Source organism: Phallusia mammillata, chromosome 2, assembly GCF_965637545.1.
Source record: "Phallusia mammillata chromosome 2, kaPhaMamm4.hap1.1, whole genome shotgun sequence".
Taxonomy (NCBI): Eukaryota; Metazoa; Chordata; class Ascidiacea; order Phlebobranchia; family Ascidiidae; genus Phallusia; species Phallusia mammillata.
Window position 1 is genome coordinate 21770737 of NC_137253.1, and position 13619 is coordinate 21784355.

Below are 13619 nucleotides of genomic sequence, written 5' to 3' on the forward strand. Positions count from 1 at the left end.
AAAATGATTTCTATGGTGGTGATTTCCCTTGTTTACAAACAGAGGCACTGTCACCAAGTTTTTGTCGAAAATGAATGGAGTTGCACGTGCAAATTTGGATCACACATTGCACTAGAAGCAAACTATGCTTTTAGTTGTGCAATACTTTAACTTGTCACATGGAGCCAATATCTGCAACAAATAACAGTCGTGCAGTGTCTGCCTCGAAAAAGAAAACTTGTAATCACTCCCTAATTACAAATGTTCCGCAATACAATCGATTGCAACAAAGTTTTGTCAGGTCAAGCTTTACCGCAGCCTTTCGAGTTGGTTCATTTACATCAAGTAAACATTTGTACAGTCGTAATTTGGTAGCTCATTATGGCTGTGTCAATGCATTGGAATTTTCTCACAAAAGCGGAGAACTACTTGCCACAGGTAATATATATTATAAACTAAACTGTATCATTACAAAAACCATCTAAGAGTTTTCTTACAAAGCCTAATCACTTTGGTTGTGCAGTTCTAATTTAATGAAACCTAATCACCAGTTATGTTCTCATATAAAAATGATTAGTTTATTGCAAACATGAAATCATAAAACCATGTTTTGCATTGTGTTAGCGGGAGATGACAAAAGAGTGCTGCTGTGGAAAGTTGGTGAAATGCTTTTGAATACGTCATACAAACCAACCTGTATGAAAGGAACCCATGTCTCCAATATATTTTGTTTAGGATTTGATAATCAAAACAAAATGTTGATGTCTTCAGGTATATTATCACAATCCAAATTTGTGTAGCTTTTTATCAATATCTATGTCAAATAAACATATTTTTTTTTTGTTAGGAAACGACGAGCAGGTGATAATTCATGATGTTGCCACTGGACAACTGGTGAACATGATGCTAAGGGATGATGCGGTTTATGCAATTTCCAACCATCCCACTGATGTCAATGTCTTTGCTACTGCCTCAGAGGATGGCAAAGTACATATCATGGACAACAGGTTCTATCAAACACATCTTAAACTAGTTTTTTTTGTGATATTTATTTAGTGACAGATCTTGTGGAAGTTAACATCAAAACCACAAAAAATAAAACTGCAACAGACAACATTAAAAGGGATACCCTGCTTATTTATTTAAGTTTTGTATAAATTTAGGAGGTCAAATAATGGAAGTGCCATCTGTTTGTGCAACTACATCCCGGCATTCCACGGTGTTGCATTCAACACATATGCACCACTGTTTGTTGCTGCATCACATTCAAAGGAAGGTGTTGGCCTATGGGACATTCGTAAACCCAAAAGGTATTTATTTGACAGTATTGTAATAGACAGTAGGTTTAAATTGCCACATTTTCTTTTTAGTATTTTGCTCAAATACAGCCCCCATCAACAAGATAGTACAATGAGTGTGCAATTCAATGAAGATGGAACCCAATTGTTTGTGCTTAGAAGGCGGGCTGGGCCTGTTTTATACAATGTTCATGACCCCGTATGTGCTGTTTGTTTGTTATTTGCCTTGGCTTTTTCGCCAAACAAGCCAGGAAATTTATGAAAACCATCTAGTGTCCTGTGATTTGTCTCACTTCTTACATGATAACAATAAAGTTTATCTGTATATGCTAGACAAAACTATTTGCAGCTCTACGCATACTAAAATTAAGGTGATTGGATGGTAAATGGTGATAGAGGTTGAGGCCCCCTTTATGGATATACTAATGTAATGTGCTTTCCGTAAATGTAAGACAGTTTTGCCAAATACCAACAAGCACTCTGTGAAAAAGATACTATTAAATAAATATATTGTTGTGAACCTGGTTTCTACACTGCATTATGTTGTTGGTGTGCTTTAGGAACACATTGCATGCTTTGAAGAATCTGGATATTTTAATTCCTGCACAATGAAAAGTGGTTGCTTTGCAGGAGAAAACGATGAGGTGAAACATATTCTGTTCATGTCTGTTTACAGACTAGAGAGCATTATGACAGATGTAAATCTTTACTTTTCAGTATGTGGTGTCTGGATCAGATGACTTTAATGTTTATGTATGGAACACACCTGAAAAGGGTAATGTAGCACATCATCAAATTATCAAACCTTCAAAATTCAAACTCTGTGGTCACAAATCAATTGTGAATCAGGTAAGACAAAATTTGTTTAGGTAAAATGGCACAGCAGCCTGGCTATCATGGCATAGCAGCCTGGCTTATCTTTTGTGTTTTTTTTTTCTTTTTGCATGCTGTTTTTTTAAAAAAATGGCTAAATATAAAACAAATTATCTATGTCATTTCAACCTTGAAATGTTTTAAAGATTATTGTAAAACTTTCACAGCTTGTGGATATAGTTGTTGAGTCTGTTACATTTGTTTCTAGTCGCAAAGGCGTAAAATAAATATTATACTTCAAAGCCCCACAAAAGATTTTAAATTTTTGTGTTGTTTCAGGTGCGGTACAATAAACAATCACAGGTTATTGTGTCATCTGGTGTTGAAAAGGCAGTCAAGCTTTGGTCACCTCTTCACTACCCAGGGTGTACTGATTTGGGACATACTTTGGGATCAAGCAGCCGACCTCTATACACCAGGAATGAATATATTAATCTTGTATTACATAGGTTTGATTTTTGTGGACTTTTTTGTCTTGGATTTAAACAACTTTTCAATATTATGATGTTGTGTCTAGTGGGACATCTCTAACTCACAACTATGAAAATGAGAGTACTGCTGAAGATCCTCGTATGATTGCATTTTTTGATAGTCTTATTCAACATGATGTCATTCATTCAAGTGATGACGATGATGCAGATGATGACCTGCTTGGGTTAAGGTTGGTGCTCAACCTACACTGCCCCTTAGCTATTGCTATTACAATGCTTCCGCCTTGTTTACCCAGCATTGGATAATCCAGTCACCATATGCACAGTTTTATTACTATGGCTAAAAGGGAACTGTGAAGCCTCATAATGTATTAACCATTCATTAGCAAAAAAATCAATTTCCTATATCTTTAAATGTAAGAATTGACTCAAAAATTTCTGTGAAAGAATTGTTTTTGAAGAGAAGTTGAACAAATTCAGGTACTTCTTTTAATTTGTTTGGTCGAGCACCGAGCATCTCACGTTAAAGCTCGGTGCATTCCAGCTAGTTTTTTAGCGTTCCTAGGTCTCTTACGTCACCAGCAATGTGTTAAGCGGTACAGACCCCAGAAATACGAGCTATTCCAACACCGGACACATTTAATAAAACAGTCATTTGTGTCTTGGATACCCTTTCGAACACAGTTTCGTATAAATGGGCATGTGTATGCAAATTAAATGCTTGGGTCAGTTTGTGCAACTGCTCGGCCGAGCACAGAGCATTATAACAGCGAGTACTCTGGCTTGGTTCGGCCCATCCCTACTTGTTGGTTGTTTTTTAAACATTTGTTCTCACCTGAACTCGATAATTTAGGAAACACTGTGGTTGCAGTGTTGCAATATAGTCACATTTTATTTTATTTTTGCAGGCTTCTGAGAAACAGTGCATCACAGTCATCATTAGACAATTTAGTTCAAGAAATATACAGTTCAAGGTAGCTTAAGTTTGTTAAATTTAAGACAATAACAATAAGCAGTTTTACTGATTCAATATCAGCAGCTCTTCAGATGAAGACAATGCGGTGGAGGACTCTGTAGCTAGCTACTATTGGAGAAGAGTTGCACAATCATCACATCAACCGACTGAAGACAGTGTAAAGTAAACACATTTGCCTCGGTATTTTTTATGACATATAATGACAAAAAATGACATCCTCTGTAGCTATGCTAGATTGCGGGCACTTCGAGCAACCCTTGCCCTGGAGGAGGACAACCAACAACCCAACCAAAATGTTGAGGAACACAACAATGATGTTGTAGATGAAGATCTTCCTCTTGAACAAAGTGATTCACCTTTAAACCTAAGTGAAGAAAATGTGTCTCTGCTGCCAGGCTCTTCAGCCCCCTCATACCTACATACCCTAAATGCAAATTCAGAGGACTCTGGTTGTGAAAGTGAAGCAATGACTTCACGGACTAGACAAAAAAATGCAAATCGTAAACGTAAGGGGCAAAGGTGGGTGGTCAATGAAGGAAAACCCAAATCAGACCAATCACCTCAACCTGAAACACCTCCAGCAAAAGCACATTGTTCAAATGTAGGAGAACCAGATATGGAATGCTCTGCTACCAGTGCTTACAACAGGTCAATTGAAAAACTTAATTGCTCTGTTGTTAAGACTGACATGAGGCTAGCGAAAGTTGCTGATAGTTTGGCAAAGGCCCTAAATACAAGTGATGATGATACAGATGATGAAGGTCCAATTGGGTAAATACAGAATCGGTGTAAAACTAATGGAAAGAAAGAGTACAAACACTGAATAAAGGAGGAACAAGGCGTCCTTACAGTAAGAATTGGTCCTTATCTTCAGAAGCCTTTACTGTGAAATGTTGGGTTTGTTGTTGTATGTAAGAGAAGAGACTTGCCTTGTATGTCTGGTCATATTGGTACTTAACTTACTAACTAGTGGCAAAGTTCGGATTTAAAATAATTCTTGCTTCATTATGTAGTTGCAAACAATCATGTTTATAACTTGTTCTTTAATTTGTTTTAAAATTTAATAGTGTTGTTGCCAGACATATTTCATAAACTCTTCTGCTGCTCAACCAGAAAATGAAATATAATTTACAGAGCCAGACTTAGCCCCAAAACACAGGCATTTGTTCCTTCCTCGTAAGTCGGCCTTGATGAACCATGCAAATTCCGCAGACGCTGCAGTGACCAAAGAAACAAAGGAAAGCAGGATTTTTAAAGAATGTTAGCATTCTCCCTAACCATAAAAGCAAAAACATTGTGTTTAACGCTAATTAGCTATCAGTCTTTTTTACATCTATAAACCAGTTTTCATCAACATTTTATCACTGTATTTTTGTGTAATCGCCCTGTTTGGTGCTATTAGAACAGTGGCCTTCAACCTATTTCTAAAGCGACCCATTTACATGCGACCTCATTTTTTTTAGGGAGAAAAATGTTTCAGGTAGTGCCAAAACTAAAACTATTGTCATGTAAATATGCCGGCCTAATTTTCAAGTAGACTTTAAATATTAGCATTCAGCGTGCATTACTACGCTCAAATGTTAGAACCCAAAGTTGTTGTTTTTATTTATTTTTTTCTGGCTAATCTAATTCGCCTTAAAGCTCACCAGTTTGCAGAAATTAGTAAATCTATGTATTTTTCCCTGTATTATTTTGGACACATTATGTCATTCATGGGGCTCTATCGCACGACAGTGGCTTGGACAACTTGTGTTTATATATATTATTGCATCACAATGATTAGATTGTGACACAAGGTACCAACGTATCATTTTTTGTGTAATAAAATAAAACCACCAAATGGAATGTATAGCGACCCCAGACGTAGTTTAGGCTACCCCACTTGGGGTCGCGACCCACAGGTTGACGACCACTATATTAGAACAATTGTGTTGCTTAGCGTGTCATTACCCTGATAAAGGAGCCCCGAATGAGATATCAAATGAGTTACTTGAGTAACCAGTTAAGCAAAAATTAATTTTGTAGTTGTTCATGCTGTGCAAAGGTAGTATACATACAACAAAGAAATAAACATTTTTTAATCCTATTTTTATTTAAGTTTCAGGAAATCAAAGTTAGCAATTCAGAAATAGTGTTTACACTCTGTTCAGCAATGGCAATGCTTCTTTGCAAATATTCCTGTTTCTGCTCAACCAAAATGTCCTTTTCTCTTTGCTGGGTAACAATACATAAATGGATTACCAAAACATAAATCAGTACTATATTGTAAAACTGAAAAGTTATACCTTGAGCTTTGCATATAATCCCCTTAATGTCATTCGCAGTGATGCAAGAACTGGTTGTGAGCGAAACCCAGCCTTTTCGCATGCTGAAAAACATTTTTTAAATAAATGTTGATTTTATTGTGCATTACAGTATGCATTACCTTTGGTTATTAGTTGAGTTGTTTCAATAATTTCATTTACAGTTGTTTCATCTTTTTCCCATGCTTGCTTTTGCATGCTTATGCGCAAACTTTTGTGCCAGTAATCAATGGATTTTTCATTTTCTTCTGTATTTTCAGATGAGTCACTGCTGTACAGCTGACCATACAACATCCATACCACCGAGTGTGATGTTGTTTGACTGGTTATGTGACCAAAAAGTTTTAACAGTTTGTTGCGAAGCAAACCACCTGGGAAAATGTAAAAATGTAATGTTTTTAAAATAATGTTTATGAACTCTCAAACCTTTGTTTCCAGAAGCATCAGTTATGTCTTCAAGCACAGCCCTCACTAAAACCTTTAAAATTGGGATGTCAACAAATTTGTTGCTCAATTCCAACAATCTGTAAAATGTTTCACTATGAGTATTTTTGTGAAAACAAGCAGTCAACAAACCTCAGTTTTACCTGTTATATCCTGATATAGCTTCACTGAAGTGACCTATGTCTGTTGCTACCGCAGTATAGTTTTCCCACAATTGCCATTTATTAAAGTTACATTTAACAGCTTCTGACATGGACTTGAATGCCTGTGCTCTGCAACAAAGTTAAGTAAACTCAACTGACACAACTCTGGCATATTTTAACATAATATTAGATTTTGTAAATTGAATTACTTTTTTCCACATCGGACATAAGAGGTTGATAAATTGGTCCAGGCCTCATAGTTCTGCAAACAAAAAAGTTGAGCTTTTGTTAGGTATGTGTTTATGATCCTAATTCCACAAAGAACTGCTTGGATCCGTAACTTACATCCCAGTCAAGTGCAACACAACTTTTAAATGCGCGAGCTGCATTTTCATATTTTTGAAGTACAAGATATGAACACCCCAATGTAAACCAGGTTCCAATCTGTCAAAGAACAAAATATTGAAGAAACCATTTGATGAAGCCATGTTGCAAGGTTTTACCTGCAGTGAAAGCACTTTTAATGATTTTTCAAAACATGCTACAGCTTCTTTGTACTGTTTCTTGGAAGCATAAAAACCACCAAGTGATCGCATGGCTCTTGAGCTCCTTTCTTTTGACAGTTCCCAAGCTTTTAGATAATGCTTTGGGTCCTAAATAAACAAAACAGTATTTGACATGTTTTATGCTGGGCCAAAAGAACCTAGTGTGGTATTTGCAATGAGACTTTTCATTGTTTTTTTGCATCATGCCATGTAGCCTGTTTCACTGTTTACTAGAAGGGTTGCTTAGCATATTTTGCCATTGCACATACACTATAACCTATTTTGAACCGATAATATATACTTATTTTATAATGGGTCCCATATAATCCACCATATTTTGTAAACTTAGTTGTTTCTATAACCCACACATGCAAAATTAAAAACAATGCATTTTAAAAGATAAGCAGTTTGGTGTTGTAAGGTAAAACATGTTGACCACTACTGGGCTTAAATAGTCATGCTAATGAAAGTGCACACTATACAATTCTGATTCATTTTTTCGTTCTATTTTACATGAAAGAAAAGGTAAATTGTGGCAAAATAATGTAAAGCACAACATTCAACACCTATAAAAAACAAATTCTACAAGCTTTCCAAATTTCATTCAATTTAAACACTGTTTAAAAAACTCACCTATGTTAGGGGTTTAGTGGGGTAACCAATGGGTTTCTACATCGAAAAGTTTAAAATATGAAACCACAATGACCCAATCAACAGTCCAAATTTTTGTCCAAATGGGCCAATGTTTAAAATTTTGGCCAATGATTTTATGCCAAAAGTGTATGGACAACTTTCACCAGAGATAAAAGAAAATCAAAACAGAAAAAAAAGAGTGAAATCAAGATGCATGCTCTTCAGGGAAAGGGACTTAAAAATACTTCATATCGAGACTATGAATATTGGTGTAATAACGGTTGTAAGAAAGAGATGAGAAACTAAAAACAACAGTGAAGGTTTCGTTTTCAATTCACAATCGATTATTGTTTCAGTTGATGTATCCCTAAAAAAAAGACCAAGGTTCCAGTTAGCCTACTTGTGTAATGTCTCCCAAAAGACACCAAAGGTTTGGAGTTTCATTTGTTTCCAACTGTTCATTTATTCTTTTGTTGGCAGCCTCAGTCCTTTCTGATCGGATCAAGCAGAGAATGACATCCTCCCACATTTCCAATGCCTCGTACTGCTGGAGGGCACTTCCAACAGCACCAAGACTCAAGTACAGCTTTGCTAAATCTTTCTGTAAAAATCAGTTAAGATGAACATGGGCCTGGCGTACTGTGGCTTTCTGCAAAAACGTCTTTACATAGAATATGCCCCCTCAATATGGTACAGTGTTTGTACACAATTTAAACAAGGCAACTTTTTTTGGTCTGTATCAATAGCATATAATTCGGACCAAAATGAATAATATGCTAAATTTATGGCAATTTATTTTGGGAATTAAACATCAAGTATTTGTAAAAGCATACCTGTATTTGCCAAAGTGGTTCAGGAAAAATGCAATAGAAGAGATCTAATCTGCTTGTGCTGACTGAATCAGTTTGAGTTATAAGTGTCATCAGGTCTTCTAATTGATTCATACTTCGCTCAACAGTGCGTGACCGATCCTTTTCATTCAAACACCGAACGCGGAGTGCTTCAGAGTATGTGCACCAACAGCTTTTAGAAGCAAGTAAAACCTATGCATAAGTACCATTGATCAAATTCAGCGTTAAAATTGGAATGGTCTGAAAATCATATTTAACCTCGAGCATGGTCCCAATTTCTTCTTGTTGAAGTTTACATGATGGACTCGCTTTTTGCATTGTTGTGCTGAAAACAATGATAAAACAAGGAACAGATACTTTACTAACTGTTTAAACAGGTTTGTTGACAATGAAAGTACCTACCATGCAGCTAAGATAACAGCAGTTTGTTCTGCACACAAGTTAGGAAATAGAAATTTTTCTTCATCAACCAACTTTAACTTATCAAGGAGTGTGTCATCATTTAATGCCAGGTTCTTTTTAAATCAAAAGCTGTTGTAAGCGAAAAGAACTGCATGGCAGAAAAAATGTATATATGTGATACCTTTGGAAAATATTTGTCTGGCTTTTCAGTCACACTGGTTGGAAATTCTTCCTTGTTGGTAACTTCAATTAACATTTGTAGCTGAGAAATTGGTTTTGTCTGAAACTTGGTTCTGTAGCCCAGAGCACCTAGATCATTTGTCTTTTTGTGTGTGTGTAAATGTAAAACAGATTGTTTTGCAAAAAACTCACCTGTAAATTGAAAACTAATTCCTGCTACCTCCTTTGCTTGCATAAAATGGTCACTGGCTTGCCTATATTGGTAATAATAAAGAAGTGACAATCCAACCTCCAGGTGCAGTTGCAAGAGAAAACTTCTGTAAACAGATTTGCAATGAGGGTGGCTTTCAGCACAAAACAAATATTTACACCATTTTACCAGCAAGTGTCTAAGTGATTAAAGTTTCTAGTCAAAAGCCAGACTGCCCATGCCATCACACAATTACAAGGTTTAGCAAATGACACATAAAAAATTGTACCTAAATTTGACAGTAGATGTTTGCTTTCAGTTCCATGAAATTTTATTTGTAGTGTTTGTGGTAAGCACAAAAATCAACTCAATTGGAAGGATTAAACACTCAATGCTAAAGAGACGTAATCTACCAATTTCCATTCTCATACACATTGACTGTCAATTTAAATATTCAAGGATCAAAAAATAAAATACAGCAAAAACTATAAGGGTGGCTTAGTACATTTTGTCCTATTGTGAAAAATTAATATATACTCTATACTTATTATTGGGTCCCAACTATAAGTATAGAGTATATATTATATTGAGTATAGAGTATATATTATATTGAATAAATATAGAGTATATAGATAATGATTTTTTTGCAAATGGCAAATTCTACAAGCTATCCAAATTTCATTTAGTTCAGACATTTTTTAAAAATGGACCAATTTTTGGAGATTAGTGGGGTAAATGTAGGAGCTACAGGGTAAACACAACAATTGACAAAAAAAACACAGATTCTACAAGCTAACCAAATCTCATTAACTAAGGACAAACTTGCACATTTTAGGGGGCTAGTCAAATGAATTTGATAGCACACAATATTTACAAGCTGTAAAAGCATAAAAATAAATTAAGTTGAATTAACCATTAAATGCAAAGTTGAACATTTTGATATGAAAAGTGTTTTATTAAAACCTAATCTTTGGAAAAAAATGGCTGATTTGGCCAAATAAATTTGGCAAACCGAATATTTGGTAGATCTCTAGTAATATCTCCAAACTAATGAACAACATAATATACCTGTTCTCATCATCATTAATCCATGATATCCTGAAAACAGTTTCAGCAAGTGAAAGGGTTCGTCTAAAGAGTGATTCAGAGTGTACATCAATCACCCGTGAATGGACACTGTAACATCTTAACAACCACCAAGACACAGCCTGAGTAACATGAAAAAGGCTGTTAAAGCACATGAGTTTCATTTTATAAAACATGAATTGGTTTTACCTCAAATATTTTGGACTGCTTGTTAAGACATTCGAAAATAGTTTCTGCCACAAAAAGGTAGTGTGGAGCTTTAACAACCGAAAATACATGAGCTTCCTCTTTACCAAGTAAGTCTCGAGCTTCAGACAAACAGTTGTTACCCTGATAAAAAAAACATTTCCATGCAATGATGATAAGTGTAAAACCATTCATTTAAAAATGTACATAAGGTATACTTCAATTATGTTTTCCAGTAGGGATATTTTCTTTTGAGGTCCAGTCCAGTTTAACTGAACAAATGTCTGTAAACAGCCGACTCCAAAACAATACAAACAAACAATCCTAAAAATATAACATTGTTTGTTATGTGTTCTTCTCATTAACAAATTTTCACTTTACATTACCTATTATTTTGTTCTGAACTGAGACTATTGATTATGTATTCCATCAAAGTCGCCTCTAAATCAGCAACGGAACTTGTTGGTAAGTGCTTCAAGTCAGTTAAAAGACCGTCACCAAAATTTTGCTCCAATGTCAACTTGGCCAACTTTTTCAATTCAGCGTCATATTCTTAACAATAAACTCAACTTATCGTTGAAATTAGCCGTTAAAAGATACACGATAGATTACACTACCTCTTGTTAGATCTTCAGTGGATGAAGTCAAGAAACCCAAAATAGAACGCTCGAAATATTTGTGAAAAGCCATTTCTTTTAGCATCAACCAACGCGAGTTTCGCAACACGTGAGTCGTGAAAATACAAATGTCATTTCGCCGAAATGGAAGTCAAAAAATATTTAGAGGAAATTTTTTTGATTTCGCAGTTTACCACATTAAGGAATAGATGACCCAATCATAAAAATAGTAAAAAATAAAAACCATTATGCAAAATTACATTGCATGCATTGTTCATTATCAAAAACAAACACTTTTTTCAGCCAAAAGAAAAGCTTTAATCCTTTTACAAGTCAGTGGTGAATTAAAAGGAAGGTCAAAGTTAGCGTAAGTTACAAGTTTGACGAACAACGAAATTATATTCCGGCAATGAAGGAAAAAGTTTGACAAGTGTTTTTAAAACATATACTCGAGTACTATCCATTTCTGCAATAAAAAGCGGACGAACGACTCTATAAAATACTACCCCCAGTGGTTAAAAGTGGTTCATTTGTTCAAAGGGTCCCAGCACAATGGACATTTTTGCGAAAGTTTGACGAACAACGAAATTATGTTCCGGCAATGAAGGAAAAAGTTTGACAAGTGTTTTTGAAACATATACTCGAGTACTATCCATTTCTGCAATAAAAAGCGGACGAACGACTCTATGAAATACTACCCCCAGTGGTTAAAAGTGGTTCATTTGTTCAAAGGGTCCCAGCTCAATGGACATTTTTGCGAAAGTTTGACGAACAACGAAATTATGTTCCGGCAATGAAGGAAAAAGTTTGACAAGTGTTTTCAGAACATATACTCGAGTACTATCCATTACTGCAATAAAAAGCGGACGAACGACTCTATAAAATACTACCCCCAGTGGTTAAAAGTGGTTCATTTGTTCAAAGGGTCCCAGCTTAGTGGACATTTTTCGAAAGTTTGACGAACAACGAAATTATGTTCCGGCAATGAAGGAACAAGTTTGACAAGTGTTTTTGAAACATATACCCGAGTACTATCCATTTCTGCAATAAAAAGCGGACGAACGACTCTATAAAATACTACCCCCAGTGGTTAAAAGTGGCCCATTTGTTTAAAGGGGCCCAGCTTAGTGGACATTTTTCGAAAGTTTGACGAACAACGAAATTATGTTCCGGCAATGAAGGAAAAAGTTTGACAAGTGTTTTTGAAACATATACCCGAGTACTATCCATTACTGCAATAAAAAGCGGACGAACGACTCTTTCAAATACTACCCCCAGTGGGTAAAAGTGGCCCATTTGTTTAAAGGGGCCCAGCTTAGTGGACATTTTTCGAAAGTTTGACGAACAACGAAATTATGTTCCGGCAATGAAGGAAAAAGTTTGACAAGTGTTTTTGAAACATATACCCGAGTACTATCCATTTCTGCAATAAAAAGCGGACGAACGACTCTATAAAATACTACCCCCAGTGGGTAAAAGTGGCCCATTTGTTTAAAGGGGCCCAGCTTAGTGGACATTTTTCGAAAGTTTGACGAACAACGAAATTATGTTCCGGCAATGAAGGAAAAAGTTTGACAAGTGTTTTTGAAACATATACTCGAGTACTATCCATTTCTGCAATAAAAAGCGGACGAACGACTTTATAAAATACTACCCCCAGTGGTTAAAAGTGGTTCATTTGTTTAAAGGGGCCCAGCTTAGTGGACACTTTTCGAAAGTTTAACGAACAACGAAATTATGTTCCGGCAATGAAGGAAAAAGTTTGACAAGTGTTTTTAAAACATATACTGAAGTACTATCCATTTCTGCAATAAAAAGCGGACGAACGACTCTATAAAATACTACCCCCAGTGGTTAAAAGTGGCCCATTTGTTTAAAGGGGCCCAGCTTAGTGGACATTTTTCGAAAGTTTAACGAACAACGAAATTATGTTCCGGCAATGAAGGAAAAAGTTTGACAAGTGTTTTTGAAACATATACTCGAGTACTATCCATTACTGCAATAAAGTTTGTTTTAAAATGTGCAATTGTTCATGTTGGCGCGCAATCCAGTTCCGGGCATTACATGGCCTACTCTTTTGCGGAGCAAGGAATATTAGAATACAATGACAAAAAAATCAAACATGTTAATTGGGACAATGTTGAACATCGAATACAGAGTGGTGCATACATTTTGTTTTACACTAAATTATCTCAAATTCCCCAGAATATGCTAAGTAAAAGCCAAATCCCTATCACAATAAAAAGAAAAAAAGGAAAACTTAACTTACAACACGCTAACGCTCAAATTTCTGAAAAAAATGTTTTTGAAAATTGTCCGTTGTACCACGCTACTTCAGATAATGTAATTGATAAAATAACTGAGCTAGATTTAAACAACAAGGACAGAGAAACTTATCATACTATAACAGAACACTTGCTACGTGATATGAGTATGAACTGGACGAACGCCCAATGTGTAACTGCTGGGTATAGATACTGCC

The 13619-nt window shown here is 35.7% G+C and overlaps 2 protein-coding genes across 3 annotated transcripts; one reads left to right on the forward strand and one right to left on the reverse strand.

Annotated features, from left to right (window-relative positions):
* Nucleotides 1-13: 13 nt before the first annotated feature.
* On the forward strand, nucleotides 14-4698 carry LOC145212204 (DDB1- and CUL4-associated factor 5-like). Of its 2 annotated transcripts, none has more exons than XM_080080244.1 (12): nucleotides 14-417; nucleotides 604-750; nucleotides 827-986; nucleotides 1143-1289; nucleotides 1350-1476; nucleotides 1838-1921; nucleotides 1995-2126; nucleotides 2430-2599; nucleotides 2668-2811; nucleotides 3490-3555; nucleotides 3618-3719; nucleotides 3783-4698. In XM_080080244.1, exons 1-12 carry the CDS (start codon nucleotides 159-161, stop codon nucleotides 4330-4332), a joined length of 2088 nt encoding a protein of 695 aa, XP_079936370.1. In that variant the 5' UTR covers nucleotides 14-158; the 3' UTR covers nucleotides 4333-4698. The 2 variants fall into 2 exon arrangements, with proteins under 2 accessions (XP_079936370.1, XP_079936371.1); XM_080080245.1 differs by having other exon boundaries at nucleotides 23-417; nucleotides 3621-3719.
* A 597-nt stretch (nucleotides 4699-5295) lies between these two features.
* Nucleotides 5296-11358, reverse strand: LOC145212201 (tetratricopeptide repeat protein 27-like). The gene is made up of 19 exons (XM_080080241.1): nucleotides 11138-11358; nucleotides 10907-11072; nucleotides 10739-10844; nucleotides 10524-10664; nucleotides 10317-10456; nucleotides 9251-9375; nucleotides 9060-9187; nucleotides 8879-8991; nucleotides 8735-8801; nucleotides 8459-8668; nucleotides 8026-8226; nucleotides 6951-7100; nucleotides 6793-6891; nucleotides 6657-6709; nucleotides 6448-6576; nucleotides 6287-6384; nucleotides 5983-6231; nucleotides 5843-5925; nucleotides 5296-5771 (listed from the first exon to the last, which is right to left on the reverse strand). The coding sequence occupies exons 1-19, from the start codon at nucleotides 11220-11222 to the stop codon at nucleotides 5658-5660; spliced, it is 2457 nt and encodes an 818-aa protein (XP_079936367.1). The 5' UTR covers nucleotides 11223-11358; the 3' UTR covers nucleotides 5296-5657.
* Between the last annotated feature and the right edge of the window lie 2261 nt (nucleotides 11359-13619).